This window comes from Dendrobates tinctorius, unplaced genomic scaffold (genome assembly GCF_039654945.1).
Source record: "Dendrobates tinctorius isolate UK_male_01 unplaced genomic scaffold, ASM3965494v1 ptg000079l, whole genome shotgun sequence".
NCBI classification, from domain to species: domain Eukaryota; kingdom Metazoa; phylum Chordata; class Amphibia; order Anura; family Dendrobatidae; genus Dendrobates; species Dendrobates tinctorius.
Window position 1 is genome coordinate 17,926,643 of NW_027361747.1, and position 15,279 is coordinate 17,941,921.

The following is a 15,279-nucleotide window of genomic DNA, read 5'->3' on the forward strand; positions in this document are numbered from 1 at the left end:
TCACCTAATTGTAAAATTTCCTAATACCTGTGGAAAACCACACTGGGGCTGCCGCGCTACTAACAAATAGATGAGATGTGGAACTGTCCTAAATAGAAAGGTCTATCCACAAGTGCATGACCATATAAGCACTTACTTTAAATAATCAGAAGCGGTGGTGAAAAATCCGTCCGTATGCGCTGCGGTCCTTAGAGTGAATCCAGGTGTCCAGATGCGAGTATAAATAGGGAGCGTCCTCCCCGTGTTGATGGAGTCCTCTGCACGCTCGCAGGATACTTGTAAGGCGATGAGGTTCGGCCAATGGCGCCGCTGTGCAGTAGCGAGTGAGGGGCGTGGTTTAGCTGTGACATCAACTGTTCATGGAGACGAACACATACAGGGGCAATTCCCGACGCATTTCGAGGGTACTGTCCCTCTTTCTCAAGGTCTTGAATAGATAAATTAATTATTGTCCCTCACTGTTCTATGCACAAAAAATGAGCTCACACTGTCTCACTTATGGTACATGATCTCCACACTATTCTATCCTACAAAATATTCCCACCACAATGTCTTCCCTAGTGAAATATGATAGCCATGCCACCCCCTTATAAAAAAAACCCATCACACTGTCCTCTCCATTGTAAATTATACCTACCACAACTTCCTCACTTATGAACTATGATCTATTAGCTACTAATAAAGGTATATGTTGTAATAAACACAAGCTACAAACCTAGGTGTCCCCAGGGAGGAGCAATAGAAAGAAACACAAACTATGGAGAATAATCTCCATGAGACATGTAACTATTCAGGTCATAAGCAGGTCACAGGCAGTAAAACCCTCTGCACAGCAAACAAATATGATCTAATAACATACCCATGGGAAGAAACAGGTACAAGGCACAACTGAGTCTGACATCAGGATAGTGTAAGCAAGATAAAAAGGAGAGAGGCAGCATGAGGAGAGGGTGAGGAGAAAGGGGTAGGAGAGTGGGAAGAGCCCATGCTTATTGCCGCTATGCGGCTTCATCACTGCCCCCTCATGTTGTCCCCACACCATACTGAATCCCCCATGCTACTCATTCTTCATACTGAGTCCCCATTCTCCATACCAACCCCCCAAGCAACCCATTCTCCATACCAAACCTTCCTATTCTCCATACTGAGCTTCCATATTCTCCATACCAAGCCCCTCCATGCTACCCTATTCTCCATACCAAGCCCCTCCCATGCTACCCCATTTTCCATACCAAGCCTGTCCCAGGCTACCCCATTTTCTATAAAAAGCCCCCCATGCCTCCCCTTCTCCATACCAAGTCTTCTATGCTACCCCTATTCTCCATACCAAGACCCCCATGCTACCCCTTTTTCTATACCGAGCCCCTCCATTGCTACTCCATTTTCCATATCTTGCTCTCACATGCCATTCTTTCTCCATACCGAGCCCCTATTCTACCCCTATTCCCCATACTGAGGCCCCCATGCTACTCTATTTTCCATATCGAGCACCCATGCTACACCTTCTCCATATCAAGCCCCTCCCACACTACCCCATTATCCATACTGAGTCTCCCATGTTCACCATACTGAGTCCCCCCATGTTCTCCATACAGAGTCCTCCCATGTTTTCCATACTGCGTCCCCTCCATGTTCAATATAATGAGACTCTTCCATCTTCTCCATACTGAGAACTCCCACCCATGTTCTCCATACCAAGTCCTCCCTATCCTCCCCCATGTTCACCATCCTGAGTCCATCCCCATGTTCTCCATTCTGAGTCCCCCATTTTCTCCATACACCACGTTCATCATACCTAGTCCCCTCATGTTCTACATTCAGATCCCCAGTGTTCTCCATACAGAGCCCTCCCATGATCTCCATTCTAAGCCCTCCATACTCTCTATATTGAGGCCCCCCTCAGACTGCTCCCACATCCTGTATTGCCGGCTCTGTGAGCACTTACCTGTTCCAGACTCCGGCTTGTTATATTTCACGACCTAATGAGGTCACCTCATTGCACTGCCGTGATGTTAGCAGCGTGCACAAGCAGCTGAATAGCACGTCAGGGAGCTGAGTGGAGCTCTACTGACCCTGGAAGTGTCGGCGCACGCGAAGGTTAATTTTTTTTTAGTGTTTTAAATCTTGAGTGGGGCATCACTCAACCGCCACATGTCAATAGACACACAATTGTCAAACAATAACAAGTAGCAATCAGCATCAGTAGTTGGCAGAGTTTCCACAGTATGCGGACAGCCAGACCGTTTAGCCATGACGTAAGAGCTTTTTTCAAGCTGCACACATAAAAGGGAATTAATGTTGTCCCATTTTTCATGATATTTGGTAAGCCTTGCTACGTAACTACTTTAACTTTGTATGGTGCTACCTGCAGTCTAAACAGTCTAAGAAGCTGCCCTTATCTCCTGATTATAGTCATAGGTGTAGCATTTAGTACCATTTGTAGCCACCCTTCAGCGCTCCAATGATTTACTACCTATAACATTGAACCTGTGCTTTGGTAAATGTTGTTTTGTGCTGACAGCATTCCTTTAAACACATGGAAGAAAGAATTCTAATAAATTCCAAAAATAAATATCCCTTGTTTAATTAAGTGTAATGAAACACATCTTACATCTTGTTTGCCGCGTCTTCCTTTGTCACCGAGCTTCTTGTCTGTGCCAAGACAGAAATCAGAGTTAATGTTTCCAACATATAAAATCCAAGTCACATAACAAACGGCCAGTTGTTTTCTTCGTCAGGGTCCTGCAATATGTCAGAACTGATTTGGCACCCAATCAAAGGAAAATTTAATGAGTGGTTGTGTTCAGTAACTTATGGGCAGAGGGCACCTTCTGAAGCTTTAATCAGTATAAGCAATCTGCTTTGCTTTAGTAACAAATAACGGTATAAATTCAATTAATAGCAGCATAACTAGGTAACAGTAGCAACCAAATGATGCATAGTATTGTATTTATTAGATCTCCTGGGCAAAGGAGAACCCATGTGTTAGATGTTATGCTCTACTGTTCTTGTGAAGAAATTTGGGATCTTAGTCAATTTTTCAACATCTACTGTACATATTCTGATAAAGATTATGAAAGAGGAAAACACCGAACGTAAAGGTCATAAAATTATAAAAAACAACAATAAAAATATTTAAAATAAGGGGACAAAAAGTTGGAAAGTACAAAAGAGAATGTTTATTGAAACAATATGCAAACATTCATAAAATTAAAAATAAACGGCACTGGATATTCCTGTGACTGTGGTTACAGTATACCCTTATATACACTCCAGCACATACTTTTAATTTTGTACACAACAGTGATTTTCTACACTTGCAATATCTGAATTTATTGTTGATTTTGAGTACTATTGTAATTATATACACAGGTAATAACTGAGTACATGATCATTTTTTATATATTGTTTTTCATTCTTTGCTCATTACATTGTCCGTCTTTAGCTATTTTTTCTGCATGTTTTTATGTAGCTGCAGGTATTGGTCATGTGCCACCAGTGCCATTTATTATTACTTTTATGAATATTTGTATATTGTTTCAATAAACATTATCTTTCGTACTTTCCAACTTTGTCCCCTTATTTTAAATATTTTTATTATTATTTTTTATAATTTTTTATGACCTTTACGTTCGGTGTTTTCCTCTTTCATAATCAGTCATTTAGCAGAATGGTCTGCCATTCAAATTTTTAAGCGTGTATATACACCTACATGGTAATCCATCCAGACATTGTTTTGTGTGTTGTGTATACGTTTGCTTTCTCCTAGTGTGCTTTCTTAATAATATTCTAATAAAGGTTGAGAAGAAGTACATGTGGTCAGCAGAAATCCAAACTTGCACGATTTCTAGCCACTTGCATTTCATCATGACACAGCAATCATCATTTGTTTGATATGCTGTTGCCATGTGGCCCCTGCCAATTGGTAATTCTGCACCATATTTATTTAAAGAATTGACTTATTTCCTGTTAGCAAACACATACACAAAGGTCAATGAACCTCTCAGTTTGTTTTTTGGAGCATGGCAGTAACCCAGGGTAAGTAGAGAAAAAGTCGAACAATGTGTAGGTTCACATGAGCATTTAAAATATCATGAGAGTTTCAACCACAAAATCTGAACGATTTTTTTACTCACTTGTCATCTGTATGCAATCCATTTTTTTCACCAGTTAATAGTGATTTAAAAGACCATTTCCTGTTCCCTGTGTTAAGAATTGCATTGCATCTGTAAAACAATGGATGCTATACTTTGGCTCCATAGGGCATCCATTTTTTACACACCTATAGACTTGAATTGGCGAGTCTCATCTGACACACTAACAATTCCACCCCTCAGTGTGTCTTAGAATGCAGTGATTGACAGCTCAGTCATCCAGTCTACTACAGGGGCATGTTGAGCTGTCTGTGTTTTGATTGACAGCTAGGTCATCCAATCTGAGACTTGGATGTGCTGAGCTCTTGCCAGATGCTCCACATTCCCTTGATTCCTCAGGCATTTATCTCTGCTGGCAGTTCCAGATAGCTGTGAGCCATAGCTTCAGCTCTGTGTGATTGTTTTCCCAGTGCCTAGCTCATTGATCTATTGTTCCCCGATCTTGGACCTCATTCTGACCATCCATTTGCCTAGTCCTTTTGCTCTCATACACTATCCGCCTGGTATTTTGACCTTGGACCATAACCTGAATGAGCCTTTATCTCTTCCCTTTGTTTATGATGTACCCTCTGTTAGGAGTGGCGGAAGACACTAAATAAAAAATAAATAAAGTGCCTTCGCTACCCGGGGTCCACCGTGCGGTGGATGGAAAAAACGCTGCTAGAGAGGCAGAGTACAAGGCCGTAATGTGCACAAGGGTTAGACGGCACCCAGTGCACAAAAGCAAGCTCTGTTATACTCACAGAGCTGCAGGCAAATAAGCTCAAAATAAACACTGAGTCTGTTCAGAGTCACAGACACACAGCGATATAGTCGCGGTATTCGCGGTCACAGGAGTAGCCTTAAACAGCAGGACTACTCCGTCTAGACCTACCGTCAAATAAGGTGCGAAGCGTCGCAACCGCGAACGCAGAGAAAGCTGCAACTGCAGCACGGCAAGAACTGAGCCACTGGCAAGGCGCTGCAATAACGCTGGTGTAATACAGACGCTAAGCTGCTGAGCAAGATGAAGCATATGCGCGCTGCCGCTAGCGCTGCTACTGGCTGAACCCAAACACTCACACAATCGTATTATCAGAGGGAAGGGGTTTCTTAATAAGTCAGTCACCAGTCCAAGCATCCATCACCATACATACAGCAGCAAGTATGAAATACTAGCGCATGGCGGAACAGCCATGCGCACTTTTTATACCAAACGGGACCTTCCGGAAGTCTCCAAGGCTCCAGGAGGAGCCAATAGAATTAGACACAGGACCTGAGCATGTGACTCCCGAACTCCAATGGGAGCTCGTCCCATGAGCATGCTCAGTGGAGGGAACAGAGGACTTAGCCTCTGGAGAGAGTTGCCGCAAGGCACTCTCCTCTGCAATCTCCTCTACCGCAGATGAAACGCAGGAGACTGCAGCATGTAAGGGTCTAGATTTCATCATAGGGAAGGAAGAAATCAGACTCCTAACACCCTCCTTGCTATTGACCTCAGATTCCTGACTATCCCATCACATGGTATGTCCGTGAGAAGTGTCTCAGCGTCACATACAAACATGATAGAAACTAGTGCATTCTGCTGTTTTTTATTCTCCTCTCATATTCGGTCAGTGTCTAGTCAAAGACAATAAATAGACCAAAAAATGGCCCAGCAAATAAAGACCAAAAACAGTTGCATGACATGTGAAAAAGGCCACCAAACCTATTCCTGTAATATGATGAAAAGAAGAATACGGCCCCAAACTTAGGCTAGCTTCACACTAGCGTTTTGGGCCGCAGCGCACGGCTGCCGCAAAGCCCCGCTCCCTGCCCGCCCCCTCCAGTCATCTCCGCCTAGTATCACACAAAGCTGCATGCGATCTACACACCCTATCTTTAGCATAGGGTGCGCAGACTGTGCCCTGACCATGCGCTAGTAGAATTTTGCATGCGCTGCACCCTTTTGACAGTGCGCCTAACACACCATGTTGCATTTTGGTGCGCTCGGAGCACCGTCAAAAGGGCACAGCACATGCAAAATTCTACTAGCACACGGTCAGCGCATGGTCTGCGCACCCTATGCTAAAGATAGGGTGTGCAGATCGCATGCAGCCATGTGCGATACTATGCGGAAATGCCTGGAGGTGGCGGGCAGGGGGCGGGGCTTAGCGGCGGCCGTGCGCTGCGGCCCAAAACGCGAAGGTGCAAAAATCAATCGAAGAGCCATAGGTGCTGCAGGGAATAGAGGGGGGTGCAAACCCCATGTGTATCGCCACAACCAATGTGGCTTCCACTTTATTTTTCCCTGAGGAAGCCACATTTCTGGACAATGACTCATGTATAAGCCGAGGGGGCACTTTCAGCACAAAAAAAGGTGCTGAAAATCTCGGCTTATGCACGAGTATATATGGTATACATAATGAATTGTAGATGGTGACTGTAAATTGATTGATCTGGATATACTGCAGTAACAGCACCTTAACCCCTTCACTTCCCAGGCAATTTTCCATTTTTGTTTTTTCCTCCCCATTACTTTTTTATTTTTCCATCCCCATAGCCATATGGGGACTTTTTTTGCGGGATGAGTTGTACTTTTGAATAACTTTACTAATTTTATCATGTGATGCACTGGAAAGCAAGAAAAAATTCCAAATGCACTGAAATTGTTTGGGTTTTTTATTTACTATGTTTATTATATGGTTACACTGACCTGTCAATATGATTCTCGATGTCAGTACGAATATACAGACACCAAACGTGTAATTTTTTTTTATTTAGGAAGTGAAAACAAAATTCGGAAATTTGTAAGAACTTTTTTTTTTAGCTTTTGTAGCCATTTTCTGAGACCTGTAAACATTTTAATTTTTCAAGCTATGAAACTGTGTGAGGGCTTATTTTTTGCACCCTGAGCTAAAATTTTTACTGATACCATTTTATGGTAGATGCAATGTTTTGATCACTTCTAATTTCATTTTATTGCAATATTGTGATGTTGTGATGGCCAACAAATGTAATTCTGGTATTTTTGATTTTTCTTTTCATTACATTATGTACTTTAGATTTCGATACATCAGACTTTTCAAATGGAGCAATGCCAAAAATATGTATCTTTAATATTCTTGTTGTTTTATTTTTAATGGGGCAAAAGTAGAGAGATGAAATTTTTTTTTCTATTTTTTTTCTATTTGTTAAACCTTTTTTTAATTTTTTACTGTAGTTAATAGTCCCCTATAGGGATTTGAAGCTGCTATCGTCTGATCGCTTGTGGCATACATAGCACTACAAGGTATAGTGAAAATCACGATCTCTTATGAATCCAAGATAGGGAGAAATTAGAGCAAATAGGGTCTTACCTAACATACAATTATAGATCCTTACCAGATTCTACTAAACTGATTTATGATTTAAAAATTATTTTTAAATCATTTGTACAGCTGCTGCGGATCCACAGGTTACAAAACTGACAAGTATGAAGATAGGAATAATCTGTGGATGTCTCTTGCGCTGCTGTGTATGGAAGATGTCAAATCTCGGTGATTTATTCAGAGTGTCAAGCACCTCTTCCTCCGGAAATGACCACATATCTGGGAGACATCCACAAATTATTCCAATCTCTTATAAACGCCAGCTACAGGTTCATAATGAAAAGCAATTAGTGGATTTTTAGTATTGCGATTTGCTGCAAATTTATCTGGCAAGAATCAAATTTTGAGGGAACATTTTTCAAGCTCGGAAAATTCGAATTTCCAAAGATACTTTTATTTCTCATAAACATGCATGCCCAGCCAACCAGTCATGATGATATGTTTGTGAGCTGGTCAGGAGATATTCTTGTTTTCTGTTAATTATAGTCTATGGTCAGTTTAATCACAACAACTAAAATAGGGTATTGACATCTTGGCAATTGTTAATTGATTATTATATTTTTTTGGTACCAATGAGTACCAGGATTTCTTCAAACCATTTTTGCTGATAGATTGAAAAACAATTAATCTAAATAAAGGTAAAATAATAGTCATAATAGTCAATCTAACTTACTAGTTTCTCCTCTATGTAGCACTGCCTTCTAATGATTAACATAAGGTGAACCCAGAAAGCAAAGTACAAGGATTTATAACTAATTAATGAAAAGTGTATTTTTTATGTGTTCACTACAACTAGAATTTCCTTCTTAAATTATTTATTTTTTCTGATAAGTTGTGAAAACTAAATCACTAGGTCTCATTATGGAAATTATAGCTGCTGGTAGGGACTGGGAGGCTTAAACAAGTAGGGCCCAATTCATAAGCAATTTTCACTAGAATTATGCCATAAAACTACTTTAAATGTTGAAAAATTGTTGCACAAATGAAATTTGCAAAAAACTGTTGAAACTTTTGATTTTATTACGACAGTTCCCAAAAACTTTTTTTTAAAAAAAATGCTAGACCTAGCCAAAGTGCACTTGACAATTTCATCATAATTTATGCCAGAAAGTAGAGTAATTACAATAGAAATGTCTAGAAATCAGTTTAGATGAATCTTGAGTCTTCATTTTTTTTAGGTCCGTATCAGTCTTATCCCTGTAAACTAAAGTGTAACTACTTAGATTGGAAAATATTGATCAAACTGATTAGATTTTCCTGCATGTTCCGAGCTGCGGGGTCTCACTAGTAAAATCTGCCAGAAGGGCTCATTTCTGTACCAGCCACTTACTACTGAGTAATGTACTATGATCTTCATGATATATCTTCATGATAAATGCTATGTAATTATCTATGTTTTCCTTACTGCAGTATTGCTACTTTGATCAATTGGCCCAAAGAAGACAGAACAAGTCAAAGGGCCAAGTCAAAACCATACTTACACAAAACTAGAGAAAGAACAGGCGGTACTTTTGTTGTTTTTTTAGTTTTTCTTTTTCTTTTGTTTGCTCTCAGTTCATTATTCTATTGGTGCCTTTTTAAACCAATAGTCTACCAATTCCAGATATTTAAGCCTGATTCATCGACTGAAACTTTTTAAAAAGTCTCAAAATTTGGCGCAACTTCTCTTCAGTCCCACCTATTGAGTATGTCCAAAAATTTTCACCACTTTTTTTTTACTTTTGTTCACCAACATGTGACTTTTGCAGCCAAAAAACAATTCAAGACTGAAAAAAAAAGTCCATTTTCAGCTCTGCTCCAAATTCATACATTTCGTGTGCCACTTTGATGAATTTGATTCACACTATAGGAACAGAAAAGTGCAAATAGGGTCTTATCCGATGATAGGAAATAGAAATATATAAATTCTACTCACCCGTTCTCGGAGTGAAAAGGCACATAGGATTAATAAGCTGCTGCACGTCCAAGGGTCAGACAGATAACTGCCGAAGTATAAAATTCAATGGAGCTTTTTTTGGACTCCGTGCGCTGCTTAATAATATACAGGATTACAGTTGAGATGAAAGATCAATGTTTTTATTCCCAATGCGTTTCGAAGTATAAGCCACTTCTTCCTCAGGGGATGACAGCTCCATTGGATTTTGATGAATTTGGCACCAAAATCATTAACTAATATCACAAGACAAAAAAGTGACTTAAAAAACGGGATCGTACAGACAGGATAGTACATCATAGCGATCGGCCGTGCACACGGGGGTGCGCGGCCGATTGCGGCCGGGTGTGAGCTTATTCTCACAGCTGACACCCGGCACTAAGTGCCAGGAGTGGTCACAGACAGCTTCCAGCACTCTAACCCCTGATGACAGCATTACAGGAGCAGGTAGAGGGCTGACAGCCATTTTGTCTTTGGATCGGAGACCCCGCGGAATGACGCGGGGTCCTGATCGGTCCCATGGTAACCCGATGTCGTCATGACTACATCCGGGTTGCCAGAGCTGAGAAACTTCCTGTAATGCGCAGTGCATGTCAGGAAGTCTCTCAGGTCAGTGTGCACAGAATACAGCGCCGACAGCTTCTGTAGCATGCAGATGCTGCTTCATCTGCATGCTATAGAAGCGATCAGCCTGCAAAAAATGGACGTCCCATAGTGGGACTAACTGTAAAATTTAGAATGAAGTATAAAAATATTTTTAAATAATTGTGAAAATATTTTTTTAAAAATAATAATAAAAAAATCAATATTATTATATTAAAGTCAATATTCTATTATTAAATCAATATTTGAATAAAAAAATCTAAACAATTAAAGTACACATACTTGGAATCCCTGCGTCTGTAACGACCCAACCTATAAAACTATCCCACATGTTAACCCCTTTAGTGAACACCATAGAAAAAAACAAGGCAAAAAATAATGCTTTATCATCATACCGCCAAACAAAAAGTGGAATTCAATGCAATCAAAAAGACAGATATAAATAAACATGGTACCGCTGAAAATGTCATCTTGTCCCGCAAAAAACGAGCCACCATACAGCGTCATCAGCAAAAAAATAAAAAAGTTTTAGCTCTCAGAATAAAGTGATGCAAAAATAATTATTTTTTCTATAAAATAGTTTTTACTATATACAGTAAAAGAGCCAAAACATAAAAAAGATATAAATGAGGTATTGCTGTAATCGTACTGACCCAAACAATAAAACCACCTTATCAATTTTACCACACGCGGAACGGAGTGAATGCCACCCCCCCCCAAAAGAAATTCATGAATTGCTGGGTTTTGCTCATTCTGTCTCCCAAAAATCGGAATAGAAAGCGATCAAAAAATGTCATGTGCCCAAAAATTACACCAATAAAAACATCAGCTCATGCCCAGAGTACTTAACACGTCAATTGTATGTGTGAAGGGGGGGCCCAGGGCTGGTGTTGTGGGACAGTTCTGACTTCTCTGTCACATCCAGAGAACTAAGATTTATTTGCATATGTATTGAAATACTAATTTCTCAGTAATGCAGCAACAGACACTAGATATAAATGTATCGATGTACTTAGCTTTGAAAGACCTGCATGTCATCCGAGAGAAGCGGATCGCGCTGTGTTAACACACGGATCAAGCTCTGGTCAGACTTTGATCATAGTGTCATTTGCATAAATCGACCCGATTCGCTTGGATGAGAGAATCTACGGCTGTCTGCACCTGCCCTTACTTCGACTGGGTTAATGGAACAGCTGCACTCATAGCAAAACAGCATAAAATGCAAAGAAATGACTTATTTTTTGGCAAGCTGCCTACAAACACCACTTACTAAACATTCTAGGAATCACACTATTGTGAAAGCAAATTACAAAATATTTCTTTAAAAATATGTTTACCAAAATCTTTCTCGATAAACACTTGAAATACGCCAACAACTTAGTATAGGAAGCAAAATTACCCTTCACTTCTATGAAAACTGCAAAAAAAAAGAAGACACGTATGGGAATGTTTCCTCTCCTAGCACACAGATCCTGTCAACATTTAAGCTAATGAATTAGAATAAAGAAAGGGTCATGGCCTTTATGACGACCACTTGCTTCAGTAGGAAGAAACATGACTTAGAAGATCAATGCTCCTGGTTATTAACTACCCCAGCTAGTCTAGTATGTCAGTCCTTACAAAAAGCCTGATGTTGAACCTTTGACCACATTTACGTTTTCCTATATGAAGCCATTGTTCTTCATGCGCCTATATTTTCCACTGCCAACATTTTTGTACTTTATAATGTTATTTCTTGGTACTTTTTAATATAATCAATAAAATAGAACAAGAAAATAAAGAAGATTTAGAATAAAGGTTTGCAACTTTGACAAGTTATAGATTTATAAACTATAACCCAGAACAGGGTAATAAGAACCCCCAAAAAAATAAAAATTGCTCCATTGCACACATTGCTAAAGATTGCATATGCAAGAGAATGGGCTCTGAAACCAAGGCTTATCTGTCAATGAAAGTGTGCTTCTTGGCTTGTGAGATGGACAAGTCATAAGTGATATCAGTTTTTACATTTCTTTTGCATTTTGTGTTTTAACCTAACAAAGTCTATGAGTACTAGCCCCGTAAGGGCCAAGCCACTTTGTGCATTAATGACGAAGCCTCATTTTTTAAATCTGACCACAGTCACTTTATGAGGTAATAACTCTGGAACGCTTCAACGGATCCCATTGATTCTGAGAATGTTTTTTGTGACATATTGTACTTCATGATAGTGGTAAAATTTGTTCGATATGACTGTGGCATTTATTTGTGAAAATATCGGAAATTTGGTGAAAATGTTGAAAATTTCATAATTTTCACATTTTTAATTCTCATGCCCTTTAACCAGTGAGTAATGTCACACAACATAGTTAACAAATAACATTTCCCACATGTCTACTTTACATCAGCACAATTTTTGAAACATTATTTTTTTGTAAGGAAGTTATAAGGGTTAAAAGTTTATCAGCAATTTCTCATTTTTCCAACAAAATTTACAAAACCATTTTTTTAGGGACCAATTGAAGAGACTTTAGGGAGATCTAAATGGCAGAAAATAACTAAAAGCAGCACCATTCTAAAAACCTCAAAGTCCTGAAAACCACAATCAAGAAGTTCATTAACCCTTTAGGTGCTTCACAGAAATTAATGCAACACGGAAGTGATCATTTTACTTTTTTCTCCAAAATTTTACCTTAGCCCTACATGAACCACAAAATGTTTTGTGCAACATATCCTGAGTGTACTGATACACCATATGTGGGGGAAAACTACTGTTTGGATGCATGGCAGGGCTCGGAAGGCAAGGAGTACCATTTGATTTTTTAAATGCAAAAATATCTGGAATTGAAAGCATACGCCATGTCGCATTTGGAGAGACCCTGATGTGTCTATACAGTGGAAACCTCCCATAAATGACCCCATTTTGGAAACTAGACCTCTCAAGAAATATATTTAGATGTGTGGTAAGCACCTTGTGATTCACAGAAGTGTATAACGCAGAGCGCTGAAAACAAAAAATCAAATCTTTCCCACAAAAATGTTCTTTTAACCCCAATTTTTTTATTTTTACAAGGGTTACAGGAGAAAAATGGACCCAAAAATGTGTTGTGCAATTTCTCCTGAGTGTGCCAATACCTCATATGTGATTGAAAATAACTTTTGAGGCACAGTGCAAAGCTCAGAAGAGAAGAAGTGCTATATTGGAGTTCAGATTTTACATGAATGGTTTGAGGGTGCCATGTCACATTGGCAGAGCCACTGAGGTGCCAGAACAGCAGAACCCCCCCCATAAGGGGTGTAGTAGTAAGAGGAAGCAGTGATACCCCTGAAGAGCCCTTGCGAGATATGACCATAGTGAAGAAACACTGCCGTCTGCTTACCGGGCAAAATCAGGTGGGACCCATTTGTACTAGGAAAATTGCAGGGGAGCAGCTTCATGTGCTGAATACAGGATAAAAAAGCCCTGCATGCCAAAGCACAATCAGAGTTAGCGCCATGAGAAAGAGAGGAGTAGACACGGACCAGGTTTGGCGCTGAGGCCAGCATGACAGGCCTCAGCGGGAAGTCTGCACCCCCAGAGTGCTGGTCACCACCTGACAAGGTTCAGACTAAGTTCGTCAAGACCGAGAGTTTCGGCTGCTCCAGTCTAGACCAGGAACTGCACCCTATGCTGGTCAAGCCCCAGAAACCAGATGTTGCCTGTCAAGAGCCGATCCACATTCCTCTCCACTCTAAGCCCAGCAGTCAAGCAGTGAAGATCTGTGTGGCAATGACGACTAAAGAGGCACGCCTGTGATTGCAGAAGGACAGCACGAGAGCAGAGCTGTCACGTTCAGTTTTCACATACGGTCCCGGGGTTGGCCGGGGTCAGGACAACAAATTTGGAGAAGCCGGTTGGTGCGTGGAAAGCTCAGCACGCTTTAATAGACTTTGTCAGAAAGACTTGCGGCCTAGCAGGAAAACCCATTGACCCCCGCTAGGGTTAGAGTTCGAGAGAGATAATCTATGTGATAACTCCTTTGAATGGGTGTACCACCTTCGTGGAGAGAACATTAGTGTCACATCGCTGTCAGACTCGGGGCCTGCTGGTCTGACTTCGGCCACTAGGAGGCACCAGACTGACACGTCGCCACCAGACTCGGGGCCTGCTGTTCCGGTCTCGGCCACCAGGAGGCGCCAGACCGTCGCATCGCCATCGGACTCGGGGACGGCTGTTCCTGCCTCGGCCACTGTAAGGAGCTGTGGTTTGCCCCTGGGTGAGGGTGGTGACAGAGAAGAGGCTCCTGCGCAGGCATCTGGTGGGCGCAGGCTCCACCCCTCTGGCAGTCATGTAGGGCTTACTGCATCACCATCTGGCCTGGTCCTGGGGGCGGTCCTAATTACATCATCAGTCCGGGAACCTGTGAGGGATGACCTGATCCCTCAAATACCTTGGGACTGGTCTTGCAAGCCGCTGGATATATTCTTGGTTCCCCTGCGTGCTACTGTGTGAATTGCTATAGTTGACTCTGACCTCAGCCTGGAATTCTGACCATTCTATTGCCTGCCGTTTTTGTACCTCTCCCTCTCTTCCGATTTTTTGACGCTGACCTTCGCTTGGATTCCTGACCCTTCTGCTGCCTGCTGATTCTGTACCTTTGCTGCCCTCCTGGTTTTACTGACCTTGGCCCGGACTTTTGACTCTGCTCCACCAGACAGCTACCCCCTGGGCATTGCTACAATTCCAGATCCCTATATAGGGGCTAAGGGTCTCGGGGTTACTTGGTGTGCTGTTCCTACTGCAGCCCAGATTCGCAGACGGCCGTCACATTTAGCATTATATAGTGAAGAACTTTTGTTGTTAATTTAGTCGTATCAGTATCTGCTTTATTGTTTGATTTGCCTTGTTATCATCACCAACTGTCAAGAATTACTGTAAATTACAATCGTATTTAAACAGAATTATATTGTTCATTGTTTTTGCCTTAAAATCTGTGTGTTGCATCCGGTAACCTGCACTACATTTGGTGTAGTCAGCAGGATGTAACTCTAGGTAAAAAAAAAACATAGTTTTACAGGGGCGGTCAACAATCTATAGAAGTGAACCACTCCCCAGCCTTGTATCTTCCTACTTATCAGGGTTGTGTTGCACTTGACGGTTTGTACCAGTGTCATCATTGCACGACTGGCTCAAACTGGGGACTCTCAAATGCTGCAAGCATACAAAGCTTTCCTGGAGCAGACACAGACAGAATAGGGCATCTCTGCAAGAACAATATACGGGCCATCATAGTGCACAATG

The 15,279-nt window shown here is 41.1% G+C and overlaps 1 protein-coding gene across 4 annotated transcripts in view; it reads right to left on the reverse strand.

Annotated features, from left to right (window-relative positions):
- The window catches only part of LOC141096839 (uncharacterized), a 281,517-nt gene that overhangs the window by 61,457 nt on the left and 204,781 nt on the right, over nucleotides 1–15,279 (reverse strand). For all 4 annotated transcript variants that reach the window (XM_073583673.1, XM_073583671.1, XM_073583672.1 and 1 more), the window contains one exon: nucleotides 2,612–2,652. In XM_073583673.1, the coding sequence (XP_073439774.1) occupies nucleotides 2,612–2,652 (41 nt within the window). The remainder of the gene's footprint in view (nucleotides 1–2,611; nucleotides 2,653–15,279) is intronic.